The sequence below is a fragment of the Toxotes jaculatrix genome, chromosome 18 (genome assembly GCF_017976425.1).
Source record: "Toxotes jaculatrix isolate fToxJac2 chromosome 18, fToxJac2.pri, whole genome shotgun sequence".
Taxonomy (NCBI): domain Eukaryota; kingdom Metazoa; phylum Chordata; class Actinopteri; family Toxotidae; genus Toxotes; species Toxotes jaculatrix.
This window is the reverse complement of record NC_054411.1, coordinates 19,371,874-19,390,898: the sequence shown is the minus strand read 5'-3', so window position 1 is coordinate 19,390,898 and position 19,025 is coordinate 19,371,874. Positions and strand designations below refer to the sequence as shown.

At 42.1% G+C, this 19,025-nt stretch overlaps 1 protein-coding gene across 1 annotated transcript; it reads left to right on the top strand.

The window, feature by feature from the left end:
* The first annotated feature begins 4,145 nt into the window (after positions 1-4,145).
* Positions 4,146-18,665, top strand: rarab (retinoic acid receptor, alpha b). Its single transcript, XM_041061736.1, has 9 exons — positions 4,146-5,287; positions 14,308-14,462; positions 15,004-15,145; positions 15,943-16,103; positions 16,243-16,419; positions 16,531-16,735; positions 16,963-17,030; positions 17,547-17,637; positions 18,296-18,665. The coding sequence occupies exons 1-9, from the start codon at positions 5,083-5,085 to the stop codon at positions 18,562-18,564; spliced, it is 1,473 nt and encodes a 490-aa protein (XP_040917670.1). The 5' UTR covers positions 4,146-5,082; the 3' UTR covers positions 18,565-18,665.
* The last annotated feature ends 360 nt before the right edge of the window (positions 18,666-19,025 follow it).

Genomic DNA, 19,025 nt, shown 5'->3' with positions numbered 1-19,025 from the left:
TCCTTTCTTCTTTCAACTCCTCTCCTCTCCTCTCCTCTGTTTCACGTTCTCTTGACACTTTGTCCAAAATTATGAGACTAACTTTATCAATAAAATAATCACTTGAGGCAATATTCTAATAGTTGGACCATTTGGAAAAACAATATAAAACATACATTTCACCACATTCATTACAAACGGCACATAGAAACTATCTTCATACCTCTTGTGTTTAACATATTTACAATTTATAATTCTAGCAACCTTAAATAGCAGTTACAGTTACTGGTCCAGACCAATGCTGCTTTTACACATGCACTGTAACCCTGAACTATGCTCCCAGAGGACTTTACCCTGCAAGCTCCTTAGTATAAAGTCTACGTCATGTCCGATTGAGCTGATGTGTGAATGAAGCAGGTAATTGTGCAGAGACAATGTGCAAGAGTGCACGACTATCACCACAGAAACACCTGAAAGTGTGTTTTTTTTTTCTAGAACTGTACATAATAATTATTATGATAATAAGCAAATAAACTCATTGGAGCACTCTTCATCTTAGAAGTCTAGTCTGGTAGAGCCTGGAAAGGTGGTGTTCACCTCTTCATAAACATTTCTGTTTTCAGTAGAAGCCTCTTGTGAGCGACATCCACCATCTCAACCCTTTATCTCTGTTGCGCTATAGCTTGTGGGTTGTGGCTTTAACCAGACTGTAATCACATTCTTTGTAATGAGGAGCACGTACGATACTCGTTAGTCAGAGACATTCAGTGGTGGCTTTGGTCTTTTCCTGGGATTTGCTGACAATGAGAAAAATATGAAATATCACCAACCTCCTGCTTTGAAGTGAATGAAGGCAGCTTTGCAGTAAAGTGTGAAATGTCTGTGACCCCTACATGACCTCTTACCCTCCTCTCTCCCCTCCCTCCTTTCATTTTTACCCTCCACTTTATCCTCCGTCTCCTTCCCTCTTCACACCCCTCCATTCCCACCCTCTTCACTCTCTGCTAATTGTTGCAGTAGCTGTTGCTCACCTTGTCCTGGTTTCTGTTCTTTGCAGAGCCTGATTTGATTCTTGTGCGCTCTGCCGTGGTCTGTGGACTTCAGTCACTGCTCGACCTGTTATCGTTTGGATCTTTTTAAAAATTTCTTTTCATGTTGTATGTCTGACCATGTTCCATCTATTTACATGAACACATTTGGTTTGATTTCACACAGGTCGCTACAAACTGGCAACAACCAGAGCAGGGTGAGGAGGCGCATGGCTGGATTAAGCTGCTTGGGTGCCCCGGCACAAAAGATGAGCTGCTAAGCCCCTGTTCCTTCCCCACTCTGTGTTAGAATATGTACATTATTCCAACTCCTGATTATGCAGAAATGATTTTGGAAATATGCACCATGAGAGCGCAACAGCATCGTTATCAATAATGGTCTTAAAATGAGATTTTAAAGGGCTTCGAGATCAGGTGATGAATTGGGGCATGTTCTCCAGGCTTTTATCATGTCAGTAGGCTGATACATTCCTATATTACCAAATAAAATTATAGTTAATCAAATTACCACAACCAACTGCCAAACAGTGTGCCAGCTCCTGGGGCAGTTGGTGGCAATGTCTGTAAGTGTCTCCAGTGAGACCCACTGTATTGGAAGCTAATTCAAATTAAAGTGAGTGGATTCTTCTTTCATAGAAAATGTGTTACGTGTGTTTCTGCCTTTTGCTGGACCTAAACCTTTTCTTTGTCTTCATCCATTTGCATTTAATCCACTAAAAAAAAAAAAAAATCTCCTTCTCATCTCCATCTTCTTCATCCTCCTCCTGCTCTTTGTTGCTATCCCCCCGAGCCCATTTTCACCTCACCCCTGCCTCTGTGCTTTCCATAGATTTAATGTCCTGTATCAATTAACAGGTAGCAATGAATGTGATGTGTTTCCCCTCACTCCACTCATACTTTGAGCAGCTAATCAATACAGGGAGGCCTCACAGCAAGGACATCCACTCACTTACTGAAAGGGTTTATGGCTGTGTGTGCGTGTGTGTGCATGTTACTAGACATGTCTTACAGGGGAGTACCAGACATGTTAGAATCTATGCATTCATGCATCAGTGCATGAACTGGTGTTCATGTGCCCCTACAACTCCATGTGCAAAAATACATGGGTACATACAACGTTTTTGAATGCACATGTAAACACTCTGCACGCTTCTATAAAGCAGCCGAGTCACATTAGACCAAGAAACCAGGCAGGTGAGGAAATATTCTGAATAATTTAATGGTAAAAACACTAAACCAAACCTAAATTTATTCAGTCCAGAGATTCTTATTCAGAGATCAATATGATTACTTTTTCATGAATTATTAAGCTAATTTTTTTTTTTTTCCCCAGGTTTTCAGTTCAGCCCTACAGGATGTAATGGTATCATTAGACCATTCAGTATTATGGTCATTGGTGCACTGGCACAAAATTATTGTTCTTTAAAGTGATAAACAGAAACTAGAAACAGTGCTGTTGTTTTTTTTTTTTTAATGTCTTCATTAGGGTCAGAGAGACAGATTGAGGGTGTGATCTTTACAGCGTGTGCTCACTGTGTGAAAACTGAAGCTGTGAAAAGAAGGTCCAGCTGTACAGAGAGAGAAGGGGGAAGGTGTTGTCAGGCAGAGGTGTGTGTATAAGGATGAAAGAGCGAGGTGACCGGTTAAAATCAAGTCCTGCACACTCCCAAACACTACCTGTGTGAAACTGTGGAGTGAGTAAAAATTACAGAGACCATACAATATAATCCAGTTTAATGGTTATTTCATCTTTCAGTGCTTTACTGTGCAAATACATGTACAAAGGTTCATATAATAAATATATATCATAAATACACATGGTAATTTAAGCAATTTATACGCAGTTCATGACCACAATAAGCTCAAAGTGGATATTTAGCACAGACATAGATGGTCTGCCAGCTTTTTTAATGCATTTTGAAAAATAGCAGGACTTGAAAAAACAAGGTCAAACACTGTTTTTTTTTTTTTTTTTTTTATAAATAACCGTGCCATGCATTATGTCTATTGTGTTTGTGATTTCTTCAGTTTATTTGATTAAAATTAAACATAGATCTATTTCTTCTCTCAGTCCTTTCTGATTCCCTCTATTTACCTATATTATATAAGTCAAAGGTGTAATAGTGCATGCAGTTTTCCTTTTCTTTTTCGCTTTAATCAGGCAGTATCAGGCCCATCGGAAAAGGTTTTCTTCTTTACAGTGGTCAGAATCTTATTTTCTCCCACCTCCCTAAACACAGGCTGCAGTATTTCACTCCCTTTGTTTTCACATCTACCTCTCTGACCTTACAAAAATGAGAGAAAAAAAAAAAAGGTCCAAGTAATTTGATGCAACTTCCATTTTTCTTTCATTGCAACATATCCTCTTGGCTTAGCATTTTCAACCTTGGTGTCAAAGGCAAAGTATATTACAAACAATATAAACAGAATTAGATGGTTGCACTTGTAAACATATGGATAAAATCACAAAGCAATGGGGCAGATTAGAAATGCAACGACAAAATATAACAAAAACCCTAAAGAAACATTTTTAACCTCAGAAACCGAGCTAAACTACAGTAAATCGATGAATACTGTAAATTAATACAATGAAATGAAGCATATGTTGTTCTTTATATACTGAAGATACATTTTGTGTATAAAATATCAGCTTGTAAAAATAACGATAATTCAAATGAATGTTGTGGACTAAAAGATTCAGTGATTCCCTCTGAAATGTAAAGTACCACACAGCACAAGCACTGCAACACTGTACTAAAGTACAGGGCCTGAGTTAATGTACTTAGTTACAACCCAGAGCTGTATGTTATATACAGGTATGTATGTAATAGTACAGGAACGTGTACGGTCATACTACAATAACATGCTAATTAGATTATTATAGTAGTCGTTTGTAATCATGACAATACTACTACCAGTAATAATAGCAGCCATGCTCACAGTAACAGTGGTTTTAGTCGTGGGCAGTATTCAGTGGCCACAGCGGCAGAAAGCACGCGCGGGGCAGGTAGGTGGAGCTCGTGCGCAGCTGGTGTCACTCATCAAACCAGAGAGTGAGAGAGAGAGAGAAAGAGAGAGAGAGAGAGAGAGAGAGAGGCAGGCCGTCGGGTACAGATCGGAGGTTACCACAGGACACTGCTGCCTGTACCGCTGCTGGACCTCCACAGTAGCAGCGGCGGCGGCAGTGAGAGCTACACAAAGCCGAGCTGGGATATCTCCTCGACCTACCTACCGCCGACAGTTTTACCTCTGGATATTGAGCTTCTCGGACACATGCAAGTTCAGACTCATACATGTCTGCGTTCATGAGTCAGGGCTGTGTTTTAAGCTGGTGGCACCGGAGCGAGCAGGAGCAGCGCGTTTCCACCGACTGGACCTTTCCACTTTTCGGCGTAAGCTACATTCATTCCCAGTATGTGCGGATTTAAGACCAACGGCGCTGGTTGTGACATTAAAGAGACTGTCAGCGACACGGGTCGTTCGCCTGTCTGGATACGATGATTAGCAACCATATGACAGTTACACAATACGTTTTAGCGACTATAAAAACACAGTGAGGGGGCTGCTAATGCTCCCGACGCAGGACCCGTGTTAGCTGTTTACACCGAGGTCGCTGTGAACTCGAACACTAATACACACCACATGTGTGTGTGTTTCTGTATTAGTGTTTAACATTACACGGTTTCGGTTGCCCTCTTTCTTTCTTTCTTTTGAAACATTTTGTGTCACAGACCAACGAGGGCTGTAACTCCACCAGCACCACAGTTAACTGGTGACACTTGTGGCTTTTGAACTGTAAACAGAAAAAAGCGGCGGTGAAGTTTGACAGTAAACTGCCTGAGCTCCTTCCAAGGGCTGAGAGGTCACCTGGACAGGTCATTTCTTCTTCTCCAATCCTCCTCCTCCTCCTCCTCCCTTCAGTCTGTTATGAAGATGTGAACTCCCTCCCGTCCCATTTTCTCCTCCTCCGCCGTTCAGGACGCTTTGGTTTTTTTGTTTTTTTTTTCCCCCTCAATCTGGTACAAAGGGATCAAACGCGAACCCCGTCCCGGGGATGTACGAAAGTGTGGATGTTGTGGGTTTGAGCCCCAGCCCCAGCCGCAGCAGCCCCAGCCCCGGCTCCTTCCTGAGCATGGACTACTACCACAGACCCCCGGGGCTCGTGGCGGAGAAAGGACTCCTGCCCGGCGTAGGAGGACTCCAGCGTCCCTTCGGAGGGTCCCTGATGACCGGCAGGCAGTGGAGCGGATCCTGCCACTGTGAGTATGATGATTTGAAGTGTAAACAAAATAAGATGTCTTGAATCAGTGCTGATGCTTTGATGGGGCAGTCATCGTTATCTTGTCAGTCTGCTGTTAACTAGATGAACACAACACTGCTCTACACAACATGTAGTGTCATGTGTCATTCACTTTCTTTGACTATTATTTCCTTTCCTATTAGATACTGATGGTGTCTTAAATCAAGTGGGAAAATGGTTTCTCTGTCTGTGTGCTTTGAACAAAATAATAACATCAGTTTATGGCTAAAACACCAGAGCTAACTGCTACAAAGACGGATATTAGGTTTCTCGCACTGTATGCATGTCAGAACACTTAGTTTGAGCCTGTGACTTCAGTTCCTCTTTGCTGATGCACTTTGTTTTTATTTGCTATATATTATCATGTGGTTAGCTGTCCCAGTGCTGATTGCCAGTGCTCTAATATCTGACAAATGCTGCTGTTTTGCATCCAGTTGACCAGCTTTTTTTTTTTTTTTTGTTGTTGTTGTTGATGACAGTTAAAGTGCCTTTGTGTCAGGTCATTAATTCAGCTGGATATCTAAGCTGTCTGTGGTTCACAGCTCAAGGGTTTGGTTTATGTTGTGAATGGAGAAATTCAAATGGCCTCAGTAGGTCAGCAGCTGCCAGCACTCATTTCCCAAACTGAGCCGAACCTGCGACCCAGCTCGGTGCTTCTCCCTGGGTGGGAACGGAACGGAGTGTTTACAAGTAGCTGAGACATTTAGTCGCTTAATAAATAACTCAGCCGGCAGTAAATTAATTGGCAGATACTTTGATAATTGATTAATCCATCAAAGGCCGACAACATAACAAGCTAATGAGCGACTGTACCAATGAACTACATGATTCAAGGGGCTGATAAATGAAAGAAAGTAATTGGGATGCATCTGGCAAATAGTGGAGTTTCTGTTAGAAGTAACAGTGGGTCAAAAATAAACCTGACCATGCTATACTATGAGATATATGACAGAAAAATGCCAGATTGCCACTTCAGGACAGTAACCAATGCATAGTAGCAGCCGGGGTCAGAGTTTATGTAACAGGTGGAGTAAATCCGATGCCATGGAGTCTGATCAGAAACCTGCTTCTTTCTGTCGTGTTATTGTTGGACCAAGGGTTTCTCTCGTCTTGCTTTATTGTTCACTTTCTTTCTTGGCCTGTTGACCTCCTGCCGATCTTATTTATTTATTTATTATTTTTCCTTATAATGGTCAACGTTGTGGTTGGTGGTAGCTCTTCCATTTTCCTCCACTTACCTAGAGGCATGGTACACCTGGGAGAGGTTGTCCGTCTGTCACTCTACTGGCTTGGTTATGTGTAAGTGTATTTTTGAGGGCTGATACCAAATCTTAGTTTTCTTTTGCCCTTCATTAAACGGGTCCCTGAAAAATTACTCACCAATATCTCAGTGCTAGTGTGCTACACCCAAACATTACAAGTTCAGGTATTTACAGTGGAGTAACGTTAAACCGCAAAAAAGCGAAAATGGGTATTGTCGTCAGAGGAATAGGTCATAGTGATGTAATGGTCTCAGCGATGCCTCTCTGCGTCTGTCCTTCTGTGACAGGACAGTGAGCCAGACTACAAGCAGCAACCTTTCAGAGATGGTGACATCAGAGTCAAAGCAGCGTGTTTTTATTACTTTATTATTTAATCAGCAACCAGATCAGACAAAATAACGATTCTTCTCTTATTGGAAAAATGATGAAAATCAGATCCGATTATCGGCCTGGATGGTGATTGGCCAAACCCTAAGAAACACGTAAACACAGGACCATCTAGCTGTGAGTTTAGAGCTCTGCTTTAGCCCACGGTCACATGTTAGAGACAGCTGACCTGACAGTCAGACAGTAACCTGAGGGTGATGTCACTGTGACACGGCCTATGCACAACGTAGGTTAGGTCATAAAGAGAGAGAGAGTAAAGTGAACTCTGGTCGGGAAACAGAGGGAAAGAGAGCCACTCTGTGTGTGTTTGTGTGTTTTAGTGTGTGACTGGAATAAAGAGTGTCAAACAGGTTCGCAGGTCAAAGGCTGTACACAGACACAGGCACACACACACACATTCAGCAACTTCTCCAGAGACATGTAAGCACTGGCTAAGGGAGCGTGGTTCATTCTGTGAGAGAGAGTGTGTGTGTGTGTGTGTGTGTGTGTGTGTGTGTGTGTGTGTGTGTGTGTGTGTGTGTGTGTGTGTGTGTATGTGTGTGTGTATGCGTGTGTGTGTGTGTGTGTGTTTGGGTGTGATCCAGAGCAATGACTCACTGACAATTGGGAAGTGACCTACATCTCTCCCACTCTTTATTTCTCATTCTATCTGCCTCTTTCTTTCCTGTGTCAGCTGCCCAGTCATCACTTCTCCGCACTGAATGACCTCCTCTCTCTGTCTGTAGGAGACGCACACACACACACACACACACACACACACACACACACACACACACACACACACACATAATGATACGCATACACACATACACATTCACTCACACTTACAGTTTGTCTGGGAATGTGAGGGTATACTGACCAAGTTTGACCTGAGTGTGCGAAAAAGGGAGGAGGTGAATAGTTGCGTGTCAGTGTTTGTATCTAATTGATATCTTTATATCTAAATGTGTGTGTGTGTGTGTGTGCATGTGATTTCACTGCCATCAGATAAAAGCTAAAAGTGGCAGAGGAAATATAATCATAAGAGACAGGATAAAGAGGAAGGATTAACATCAGGATTTTTACTTTGACTGCTGTTAAATGGTTCCAGTTTCTCATTCTGAGTGTGCACACGGTACTGATATTACAGAAACCTCGATACACCATCAACCAATCAAAACAGCTCTGCACAGCTTCAGTTTGTCATCTTTGTTTTGATGCACTTGGCATTTTTTCTGTTATGTCACTTATTGGCAAAACCATCAAAATTCAACAGAGAGAACGAGTCTTATCTAATAAACCACATACAGTTGGGATGTGGACCTTTTTTTTTTTTTTTAGCCCCAGTACTGATCCAAGTCCTTTCATATGTGGTGTCTGCCAACACTGAGTCTGATCTGATACTTATATTTAGCTAAATGACAGCTGCCCAGTGCACGCTCAGAACTGCAGCCTGAAAATGTGATCAAACTTTCAAATACACTCTGAAAGAAATGTTTTCTCAGTGTACAGCTACAAGCTAACTGATGCAAATATCGATGGTCCTGATTCAAAACTATTACACTGATAAGATTAAATGATTGATATGACATGAATGAAAGGTAGAATGCGACCCCAGAGACCGACATGATCATCTGATGGTTTTACTTGAGAAGAAGAAACACTCAGTGTGTCAGTGGTTGTACAGCAGTGTTACAGAGCGAAGGTCTGCCCTCACCAATTAGAGTACAGACACAGTACAGACTCAGGGTTGCAGAGAGAAAACAAAACAACAGAGTTTCATTTTGACCTGTGACCGCGTTACTCACAGAGTTGACATTAATTAGCAACTGCTGATATGAAGTGCTGCTGGAGACGTTTGTCATAACTGAACATTTTTGCCTACTGCTGTTTATTATAAAGACAGAGAGAAGAGAGGATCTGATAACTGATAAACGTTTTCTCATTTCTGACACACTCATTTTCACTCGCATGTACAGCAAAATGCTGCACTGTAGAGCCTAGTTGTTATAAGGGAGAGGCAACACTAGCAGGCAAACCACAGTAGAATTCAATGAAAAAAACACACCATTGACATTTTATTGGGCTTATTTTAGCAGAAACTGATCCATTAAAATAAGCCTGGATCTGCCCCGATACCAATCCCCAGGATCAGTTCAGGACATCTCTGATATACAGGATTTCCCTCAGGAAATTGTTTAGCAGTGGTGTAAGCCACCCAGATCCTAACATGTGTTGTCTCATGATCAATTTACTTAGTAGATGACGGCATAAATAATAGACGTGTTAATTGAGATTATGACATTCCCTGTCCAAAGTAGTGTCTCTGCTCTTTTTCCCTGAGTTTTTCCCTGATGTCTGTCAAGGTGTAGTTTATTCCAGGTGAGGTGGTCGACCTGCATCAGTCAGGCTGATAATATTGGCTGGCTGATGTATGTTCTATTATTATTATATTAGTTTATCACATATATGTTTTGGTGTGGGTGTGTATGTCTGCTGGTAAGCAACAAAAAATTGCAGTAACATTTAAAAGATATGTGTGTTTAAAAGAAATGGCATAGTTTGAGAGTATGTATAAGTTTTTTTTTTCCTCTCTCTAAAATCTCCTACACAATACTTGAATTTTGGTCACAATTCTTTAAAACAAAAATTTAAGACATGCCCAGATTTGTTTGTGTTATCCATTTATTTGAATAAATTCAACCTATGTATTGTCGTCTTATCAAAACTAAAACCAGTACTGGTCAAGCTCTAATTAGGACTGTTTATCAGACCATTGATTATTTTCCCGCTGAGTCGATTAACTGTAATCACTATAATATCACAAAACAGTGTAAAATGCCTGTCTCAGAATCTGTCTCAGTGGCGCCATCAAACTTTCTGTTCCTGTACATGAAGAAGCCTTGAAGGGTTTTGTCACATACCATTTATATTATATGGTAGTTCCCTCTTTAGCGTCTCTGGTTGTATTAGGCCAGTGTGAGCAAATCAATCAGCGCTCACTGCTTTTTGGCAATATTGGATTTACTGGATTGTTGCGTGAGTGTAATGAAATATGTGGATTTGTCATGTTTTACTTAATGTGATTAGCTAAAACCAGACATTCCCACGTGCTTATTTTATCTATCAATGATGTCTCAATTGGATTGCGCAAAGGGCCCTGTGAAACCTTTTTTTTATTTATTTCTTTAAATAAGGAAAGCTGTTGGGAGACATAAAGCCAATCAAAGGCTCTGACCATAATACAGAGGAGCCCCCTCCTCAATGGATAGATCGTGTCTTTCTGACCTAGGGAGCCCCCCATGTCAGTCATGTTCTTGGATGGATTTGATTGGCACATTTGCTGCAGCAACCTTCTGATCAGTCATTAAAGTAAGATATGTACAAGCTAGATCATGATATATATTAATATTGGTATCATGATATAAAATTACATGTGCTGTGATAAAGGATTTTATCCATATTGCCCACCCCTCGGTGCATGTTTGTCCCCAGAATGGTACTAGACTGTGCCTGTGTTTAATAGTTGGCTTTGTATTCATATTGTGAGACCATCATTAACACTGATAGGAGATGTTGAGCTCAACAGTGTGTCTAATTCATGAAATTCATGTTTAAGAACTTGTTTCTTCCTGTTAATTGTGCAGGGAGAAGGGTTCAGTGTAGTGATTAGAGGCCGGCCTCTAAGCTGAGAGAGAGCACGCTCTCTATTCAGGAACTGCTAGCTGGCAGAAAGCCAGGGCCGCCTGGGGAGGTCATTCAATGTATTTTACATCAGAGTAAGTAAACGGCTTAGTCCAGCGCTGGCTAGCGTTTAACATTGTCACTATTGGATTTGAACTCAACTGACCCAGGCTTTGAAAGGTTTTAACAACGCTTTGGTTTAGGAAAACCCCAAGACTCAAATTAATGTCTGCTTTTACTTTGCTCTTAAAAATTGTGACCATGCGTTATACTCTTTCACCACATTTACCTCTGACCTTTAAATCCTTACTTGTCTTTTTGCAGTGAATCATTTATTTGCTCTAAAAGTCAGGGGCTCACCAAAGCCACTGGGATACATCATCGTGGGACCATCACTATCTGTACAAAACCGTGCGACCGTCCATCCAGCACATGCTGAGACATTTTGTCTTTGTCAAATGCACAACAATTACAGGCGTGACAGTCATTGCTGGCAATGAAACACTGGACCTCAAGCTCTTTCAAAGGTCCAACAAATGTAAACAACTTGCTGCAACATATTGTGTAACTTTGACCTTGAGGATAAGTCAACAGATCACCAGAGTTATTAGGACTGGTCCTCTGGTTGATTGAGAGCGGTCATATGTGGTAAATGCTGCACTGAAGAAGAACTGAATGAGTTAAATGTATTTACTTTAACTGCAGAGTATGGTTTTATGAACTGACACTAGTACAGTTACTGTGAGAGCTGCACATAAGTCACATGACTGTCAAGACTGGTTCTAACTACTGTCACTGCACCATAAATTATGCTCTTATGTATCTAAAATTAAGTTTCTCAAAAACAATATTTACTTAGGTGACTGTCGATTGCAAAAACACCGTGCCTCTTCATGGTGTTCGTCGATGAGATAAAATTATATAAACGCTGTTATCCTTATCTGATTCAGTTTGGAGGATGTCCCCGTCCTGACACATTTAAAGGTGTTAAAATGCTCTTTCCCCTAATCACAGCCGACAGCTGATAGCAGTGCATTTTGTTTGGACATTTTGCAGCCTTGCGTCATGTCCTGCACACTGAAGCAGAAGCAGGAAGCAGTAAGAAGAGATTAACAACACACACACACACACACACACACACATACAGAGAAAAAACAAAGTGAGAGACTCTTGGAAAGAGAGAAGCTTAAAGGAGGTCAGACAGTACTTGCTACTGTTGGCTAGTGTGTCAGTGAGAAAAGAGCAAAAACAAATAGAGGGGAGATGAAGAGAGGGAAAGATGGAGGGATGGTTTGATGACTGAGGAGGAGGAGGAGGATCTCCTCTCTTTATTTCTCTCGGCCTCTCTCCTGCTCTATGTAAACAGAGCAGACCAGTCGAGGGGAGTTGAATCTCCTCCATAGAAGAATGTCTGGTATGGCTACTAAAGCAGGGGGAGGGGAGAAGTCTCTGTGTGTGTGTGTGTGTGTGTGTGTGTGTGTGTGTGTGTGTGTTAGGGTAGAGGTTAGAGGAGGCAGAATGACAGAGTGAGCAGTGGAGGAGTTGCGGATGGTCCTAGTTTCTTAATCTGAAGGATCAGGATCACGGTCTGTCTTTGGCAGGTCTCTGAACAAAAATAAAACAAGCACACGGACAGAATAAGCCTGGTTAGAGAATTAGGAGCCGGATGTGATGGTTTACCTGCTGCTATCTAACCACTAACTACTGCAGTTCATTCCGTTGTCACTGAGATCGTATTCCCCCGTCTCTGATACCTCTGCTAACCTTGTGAAGATTTTCAGGATAGTACACAATGAGACCAATAGGGCTCCTAAAAGTCAACGAGTCCATGGATCAGTCTAGAAAATGAATGGACTGTCTCTCTATTAATAATCTGTCTACATTTTCGTTGATGAGAAAAGAGGAAATGAAATTACATAGCCTGTTTTTTTTGTTTGTTTCAAATAAAGACATAATCCAAATATCCTTTGAATGGCTGTGCTGCACTTTTTTCCTCCTGCTCATCCAAACCATCTTCCCATTGAGTTGACAACATATGGTGAGGAGAAAAAAAACATGATAATACATTCTTTTGAAAAAAAAAACAGAAGAAAAAACATGAAAAAACAAGTTGACATGTGGGGGGCCCACTTCACATACAGTGCTTCCAGGAGGAAAAGGTGGGTGTGTAGTACTGTCAGGAGAGAAACTCTGTGGCTAAAAAAAACACTGGGAAGAAAACCACAGACATGAAGAGACACCTCAAAGCGCACCACCCACACAACTGAAGTAACATTAAGATGTTAAATAATGTTACGCTCCATTTAAAGCCGCGTCAGGCCAATTACTAAAGGCAGTGCTGTAACGTTATCTGTTAGCATCTCGCCACAGTGGGACTTTGCTACATTCAGCCTCACTGAATAGTCAGAAGCCCAGCCAGCTACGCTGGCTAACATGTTTGTTTATATAGTGTTAAACATGCTATCCACGCTAAAGCACACACACAACTTAATTGTCATACGCATTTGTAGTCAGGTCTTGTTGATTTTGCAACTAAACGTAGTCTGTTTGTGACAAAATATGCATTCAATTATATTACATATTAAATATATATATTAAATGTAAACTAAACGATTTGTCTGGAACCTATAAGGACAGGGTGCGTTGCAGGGCTGTTGTACAGGGTTCTGCTGCGATTGTGCAGTGTTTTCTGTTTTCTGGACACTCAGGGTTTGTGATATTAAACTGCAGGTTAACATCAGAGCAGTGACTGGCTCATATTGCTCGAGTTAGATTGCACTGGATCTGCTAATGTTGCATCTTCTCCAGACTCATTGTTTTTAACCCTCTTTCGTGTCTCACTGCGTGGCTTTAATTATTAACATCAGGCCAGACACACACTCTGCAAAGCTGCCTTCTTAATCACGCAACCTGTCAGTTTGTGGCTTATTTTCATCCAAACTTTCTTTTAGCCTACAATCCACTGGATGAAATCTTGTTAGAAAGCAGTTTGCTGAAGCTCATTCATTTTCATGTCTCGATTAAAACCAGGAACTAAAAATATGTCACAAACATCTTTGTCAACTAAACGTCTGATGACTGAAAAAAAGACTAAAATGTCAAGTGTTTCCGTCTGAAACTAGACGAACAGATTCTTTATAAGAAGCTGGCTTTCAGGCAGCTTATTTAGGATGCAGCTAATGGAACGAAGCAGGGCGGTTAGCATCCAGAACATACTCACACTCAGTCCACTGTGATATTAATCACAATATAATAAAAACACAAGGTCTTTTAACAACGTGTATAGTGTCATCAGTCATGGTGTGTGTAAGTGAATGTAAAGTCCAAACAGGACGGTCCACTCTGATGCAGAACAGGCCGGCAGTAGTTTGGTTTTAGTAAATGGTTCCTTTGGGAACTTGTCCGGACTTTTTTTCTACTTTGAGTTGTTAAGTGTTAGTGTTGATGCTGCCATTTATCACTGATAGCTAGCCTATATATATCCATGCACCTGAGCCAACTCTTCTACAGTGTTGTACCATTACCATGTGGTAAAAGAAGGGGTTAATTTTTTGTACAACTCATTGTCAAATGGTAGAGACGTGGATTTCTTAGCAAAAATGGACTTTAATCACAGTCTGACCAAAATGCTAATCTCTCTGTTTTTCCTTCTTGTCTCACCCTGCAGCTATAGAGACCGAGAGCACGAGTTCAGGGGAGGACCTGCTGGTCCCCAGCCCCCCCTCACCTCCGCCTCCACCCCGCATCTACAAGCCCTGCTTTGTATGTCAGGACAAATCTTCAGGATACCACTATGGGGTCAGCGCTTGTGAGGGCTGCAAGGTAGGCAGCTAAGCGTAGGCATTAGGGAGACTTACACCAGTACAGTGTACAAGCTGCAGCTCGAAAACCTGAAAGAAAAATAATTACAAAGAGCATGAGACTATGGAGGATTTGCTTAATGGGTCAGTGAACAGGTCACAACCTTTACACCTCCCCTAGGACCTGTAAGCCTCTTTGCTTCTTCTAATTCCTCTCTCTCTCTCTCTCTCTCACACACACACACACACACACACACAAAGAATCTGCATGCAGTTAGCGTCTGCGTATGGGGTTTTTGTGTGTTTGTGGTCGAGTTTATGTCCTGATGGGCCATGTACCAGCTGCACAACAACAAAACCAAATAAACTGAACACATTTGACTTGTTCCTTCATCGTGGTGATGATAGCTGTGGATGGTGCACTTTCAGTTGTGATGCCGTGTCATCCTTGTTTTCATTGCAAGTTTAAAAAAAACAGCACCTGCACATGTTCGCGATGCCGTGCTGCAGTCTGTTCACCTGCCTCTGCGTTTCATTCACTGCCTCCCATTTCCCTCCGTCAGGGCTTCTTTCGGAGGAGCATCCAGAAGAACATGGTGTACACATGCCACCGAGACAAAGTCTGTGTCATAAACAAGGTGACGAGGAATCGGTGTCAGTCCTGTCGACTGCAGAAATGCCTCGACGTCGGCATGTCCAAGGAGTGTGAGTACAGTAAATAGATGCAGTCCCCTTCTGTGTGTGTGTGTGTGTGTGTGTGTGTGTGTGCACAATAATAGAACAGAGCACAATAAGCGATTTCTATACTTTGAACAGGGTATACAGTCCAAGCTCAGTTCTCCTCCACAGTGACGTGTTTTAACCTTGATATTTGTCTCCCCCTGGTGGTTTGTCATGGGTAATACATGTCCTGCTAAATCACTCAAACATTAACTGATAATAACCAGCCTCCTGAATGTGATAAAAATGAGTGGAGTCCATTTGTTTTCAGTTGCTGTTACATGTAACATGCTCCTGTTTAACTGATCTACTTCTCCAAAGAGAGACAACTCCAGCTTTTGTTGCTCCAGAAACCACAGAAAGCGTCACACACTTAAGTTCACCCCATTTTCTTTGTTTCTGAAGACTGTGTGATGTGTGTGATGTGTTCCACAGGCGCTGTTAAATGACATGATGCTATGTGGCAGTCTGACTGCCAGTCATCCTCAAGTGTAGTAAGGAGAAGGGCAGAGGTGGTGGAGGCAGAGAAATAGCATATGGCTAAACAGAGACGCTTGAAATCTTGTTACAGGCACAAACACAGACACCTTTTACATCTCATTTGAGTTTGCAGGCGTGATTACACAGCTGTTTTCACAGGCTGAGCAGCACTCCCTTTGACAAGTGAAGCATCTTTAAGTGGTGATTTGAAACTTCAGTTTAGAAAAGACTAGAAAGAGCAGCAACTTAGATATTCAGTGTGAATTACTGCTCAATCTTCTAAGATAAATCTTTATTTTCAGTGGTGCGAAATGACCGAACAAAGAAGAAGAAGGAGGAGAAGAGGCAGGGGGAGGCAGAGGTCTATGTTCTGTCAGCAGACACAGAGCAGATGATTGAGCGAGTTCGCCGGGCTCATCAGGACACGTTTCCCTCCCTCTGTCAGCTGGGAAAATACACCACGGTACTCACACAGACACACACAGACACACACCGTTATTATGTTAACCTGTGATGTAACTCAGTGATCGTACAGGTACAGCTCACGGTTTCCTGAAAAATCTGTGTGTCTCTGCCGTTCCCCGCCCGACCCCAATCTACAGAACAACAGCGCAGAGCACCGTGTCTCGCTGGATGTCAGTCTCTGGGACAAGTTCAGCGAACTGTCCACCAAATGCATCATTAAGACGGTGGAGTTCGCGAAGCAGCTGCCGGGCTTCACAACGCTGAGCATCGCTGATCAGATCACCCTGCTCAAAGCCGCCTGCCTCGACATACTGGTGAGCGTCACACCTTTGTCAGTCAGAATTGAACAATTCAGAGATGCTTTCCACACATTTGTGAATCAAAAGTCTTTAACTTTAAATGTTTCCATCACTTTTTTTTCCTAGATTCTGAGGATCTGCACTCGTTACACCCCGGACCAGGACACCATGACTTTCTCTGACGGTTTGACCCTGAACCGCACGCAGATGCACAACGCTGGGTTCGGACCTCTCACAGACCTCGTGTTCTCCTTCGCCAACCAGCTGCTCCCGCTGGAGATGGACGATGCAGAGACGGGATTACTCAGCGCCATCTGCCTGCTCTGTGGAGGTACTGCACCTGATTTCTTAAATGTGCTGCGATGGAAAAATATGTGTAACTTTAAATGTCTGTGTAACATTCTGCCATTCTACCTGGCATGTGTGTGTCCACCAGACCAGGTCCTTGAGCTGCGTGTTTATGCCTGAGTTGATTTTCCGTGGTGAAGTGTGAAATTCACCTGTGAATGTATATAACGCATGTGTGTATCATGACGGGTTTTCCGGGTGTGTGTGCAGATCGTCAGGAGCTGGAGGAACCAGAAAAGGTGGATGTTCTTCAGGAGCCAATGCTAGAAGCCTTGAAGGTCTGACATTGAATTATTATTATAATAATACATTGTTGGTTTCTGCAGCTGCAGATCACTTAGGTGCGTGTTCCTGGCAGCAGGACATTTTTATGTGGGGAGTCAAAATAAAATACAGTGTGTGTTCGTGATAACATGTCACCCAGAGCAACAGTGTGGCTCACTGATGTGGTTTTGGACAATATTGAGCTCTTTGGCACAGAGGAAGAAGATATATCAGGCTTCGATACACACACAGTATTTGTTGTTGTCATATGTAATAGAATTAGAAAAAAAAACACACAAGCTACAAATTCATTTTCATGTATATTTATTTAGCAGTGATGTGGAAACCAGAAGCGAAAGAAAGTTGGATACTAAGTAGAAAGGCATCCAGACAGGAAGCCGGTGTGCCGTTACTCTCAAGCATCAGTGGTTAATGACATTATAGAAACAGTGTGATCACAGAGCGCATTGACAGCTGCTTTTCCTGTGATGAAATGAATTCTTTCCTCCATGTCTTCACTGTGTGTGTAGATCTATGTAAGGAGGCGGAGACCCGATAAACCCTGTATGTTCCCCAAAATACTGATGAAGATCACTGACCTCAGGAGCATCAGTGTGAGAGGTGAGAGACAAACACACACACACACAGATCTTTATTTGTAATATCTCAGTTTCCAGTAAATTACATTATGTTTTGTGAAGAAGCCTCTCTGTTTTCTGCTCTGTTTCCATTATATTTGTTGTTAATGCTGTTTGCTGTCAATGTCATAATACACTCAATATAATGTACTGTACTCATACCATTGTCACAGTGACAGGTTGTACTCATTACTCTGCTGCTCTGAGTTTCTCACTCATTATTCCCACTCGCTTCCACTTTGTCTTTTTTTGTTTTGTTTTTTTAATCACTGTGAAGTTACCCTCAGTGAAACACTTCCTGCAGCCTCTTCCCATGCTACCAGGAAAGCTTTAGAATCAAGTGAAGGCTTTTAACATGAAACATCTGTGCAGGAAGTGCCTAGTTTCACTGATGGTAGATTAACATTGATCAAAAAAATGGCAAAGTAGATTCAACTCAGTTCTTCAGTCTTATTTATTCTATTTTTTTTTTGTTTTTGATTTGTTTTTTGGTTTTGAATACATTTCAATTCAGTTTGAATACTTGATAATGAGAATGAATGGTGGAATATTTACTTCATTGCAGTGGCAGTTTCAGTTGATGAAGGGAGGTCCTTGTTCTGTTGTCCTCAGCTTTGTTTCTCCACCTCTTTGTTTTATAGGAGCAGAGCGAGTGATCACTCTGAAAATGGAGATACCGGGCTCCATGCCTCCTCTCATCCAGGAGATGCTGGAGAACTCTGAGGGTCTGGAGGGGCATGGGGCTGGGGGAGAGAAAGGAGGGGGAGGAGGGAAAGGTAGAGGAGGAGGCAGAGAGGAGGACCAAACAGACCTCGGGAGCTGTCATCCAAGTCCGTCGTCCAAATCGGTCCCTTCTCCCAGCCCGAGCTCCGCACCCAGCTCCCCTTCTTCTCCCTCGCCCTCTACCTGAAGTTCTACACTCAGCACCTCTGCTCCACACAGCGCCACCCCAGTGGCCATGGTGTGGTACTGCAAGAAAAAAAAAAAAAAATCAAACATCCACATGGCAGACACACACACACACACACAGAATGAAAGCAGAAAAAAAAACTGCACAGATAACAGATAATCTGGAGGACAAAAAACAAGTCTGAACCCATAAACTCTCTTGGTCACAGGTTACAATGGGAGGCAGGCTAAATATCTTTATACAAGTGTTGTGTTGAGTGACAGCAGATAACCTGTGATGTGAGGACTGATCAGATGTCAGTTTCATACGTACAGTACAAAAAAATGTGATCTCACTTTTTTTTTTTTTTTAAATCTTTTTATATAATGCAGAAAATGTTCATTATTTGCAGACTGTGTGAACCTAAATGAAGGATTGTCTGTAGAGTCTAGATAAACATGATGAAGAGGATCCCTCTTTAT

Coding starts and splice junctions, on each gene's coding strand:
- rarab (XM_041061736.1), top strand. CDS start 5,083: ATGTACGAAAGTGTGGATGTTGTGGGTTTGAGCCCCAGCCCCAGCCGC. Junction 14,463..15,003: donor GCGCTTGTGAGGGCTGCAAG/GTAGGCAGCTAA, acceptor TCCCTCCGTCAG/GGCTTCTTTCGGAGGAGCAT. Junction 17,638..18,295: donor CAGGAGCATCAGTGTGAGAG/GTGAGAGACAAA, acceptor TTTGTTTTATAG/GAGCAGAGCGAGTGATCACT.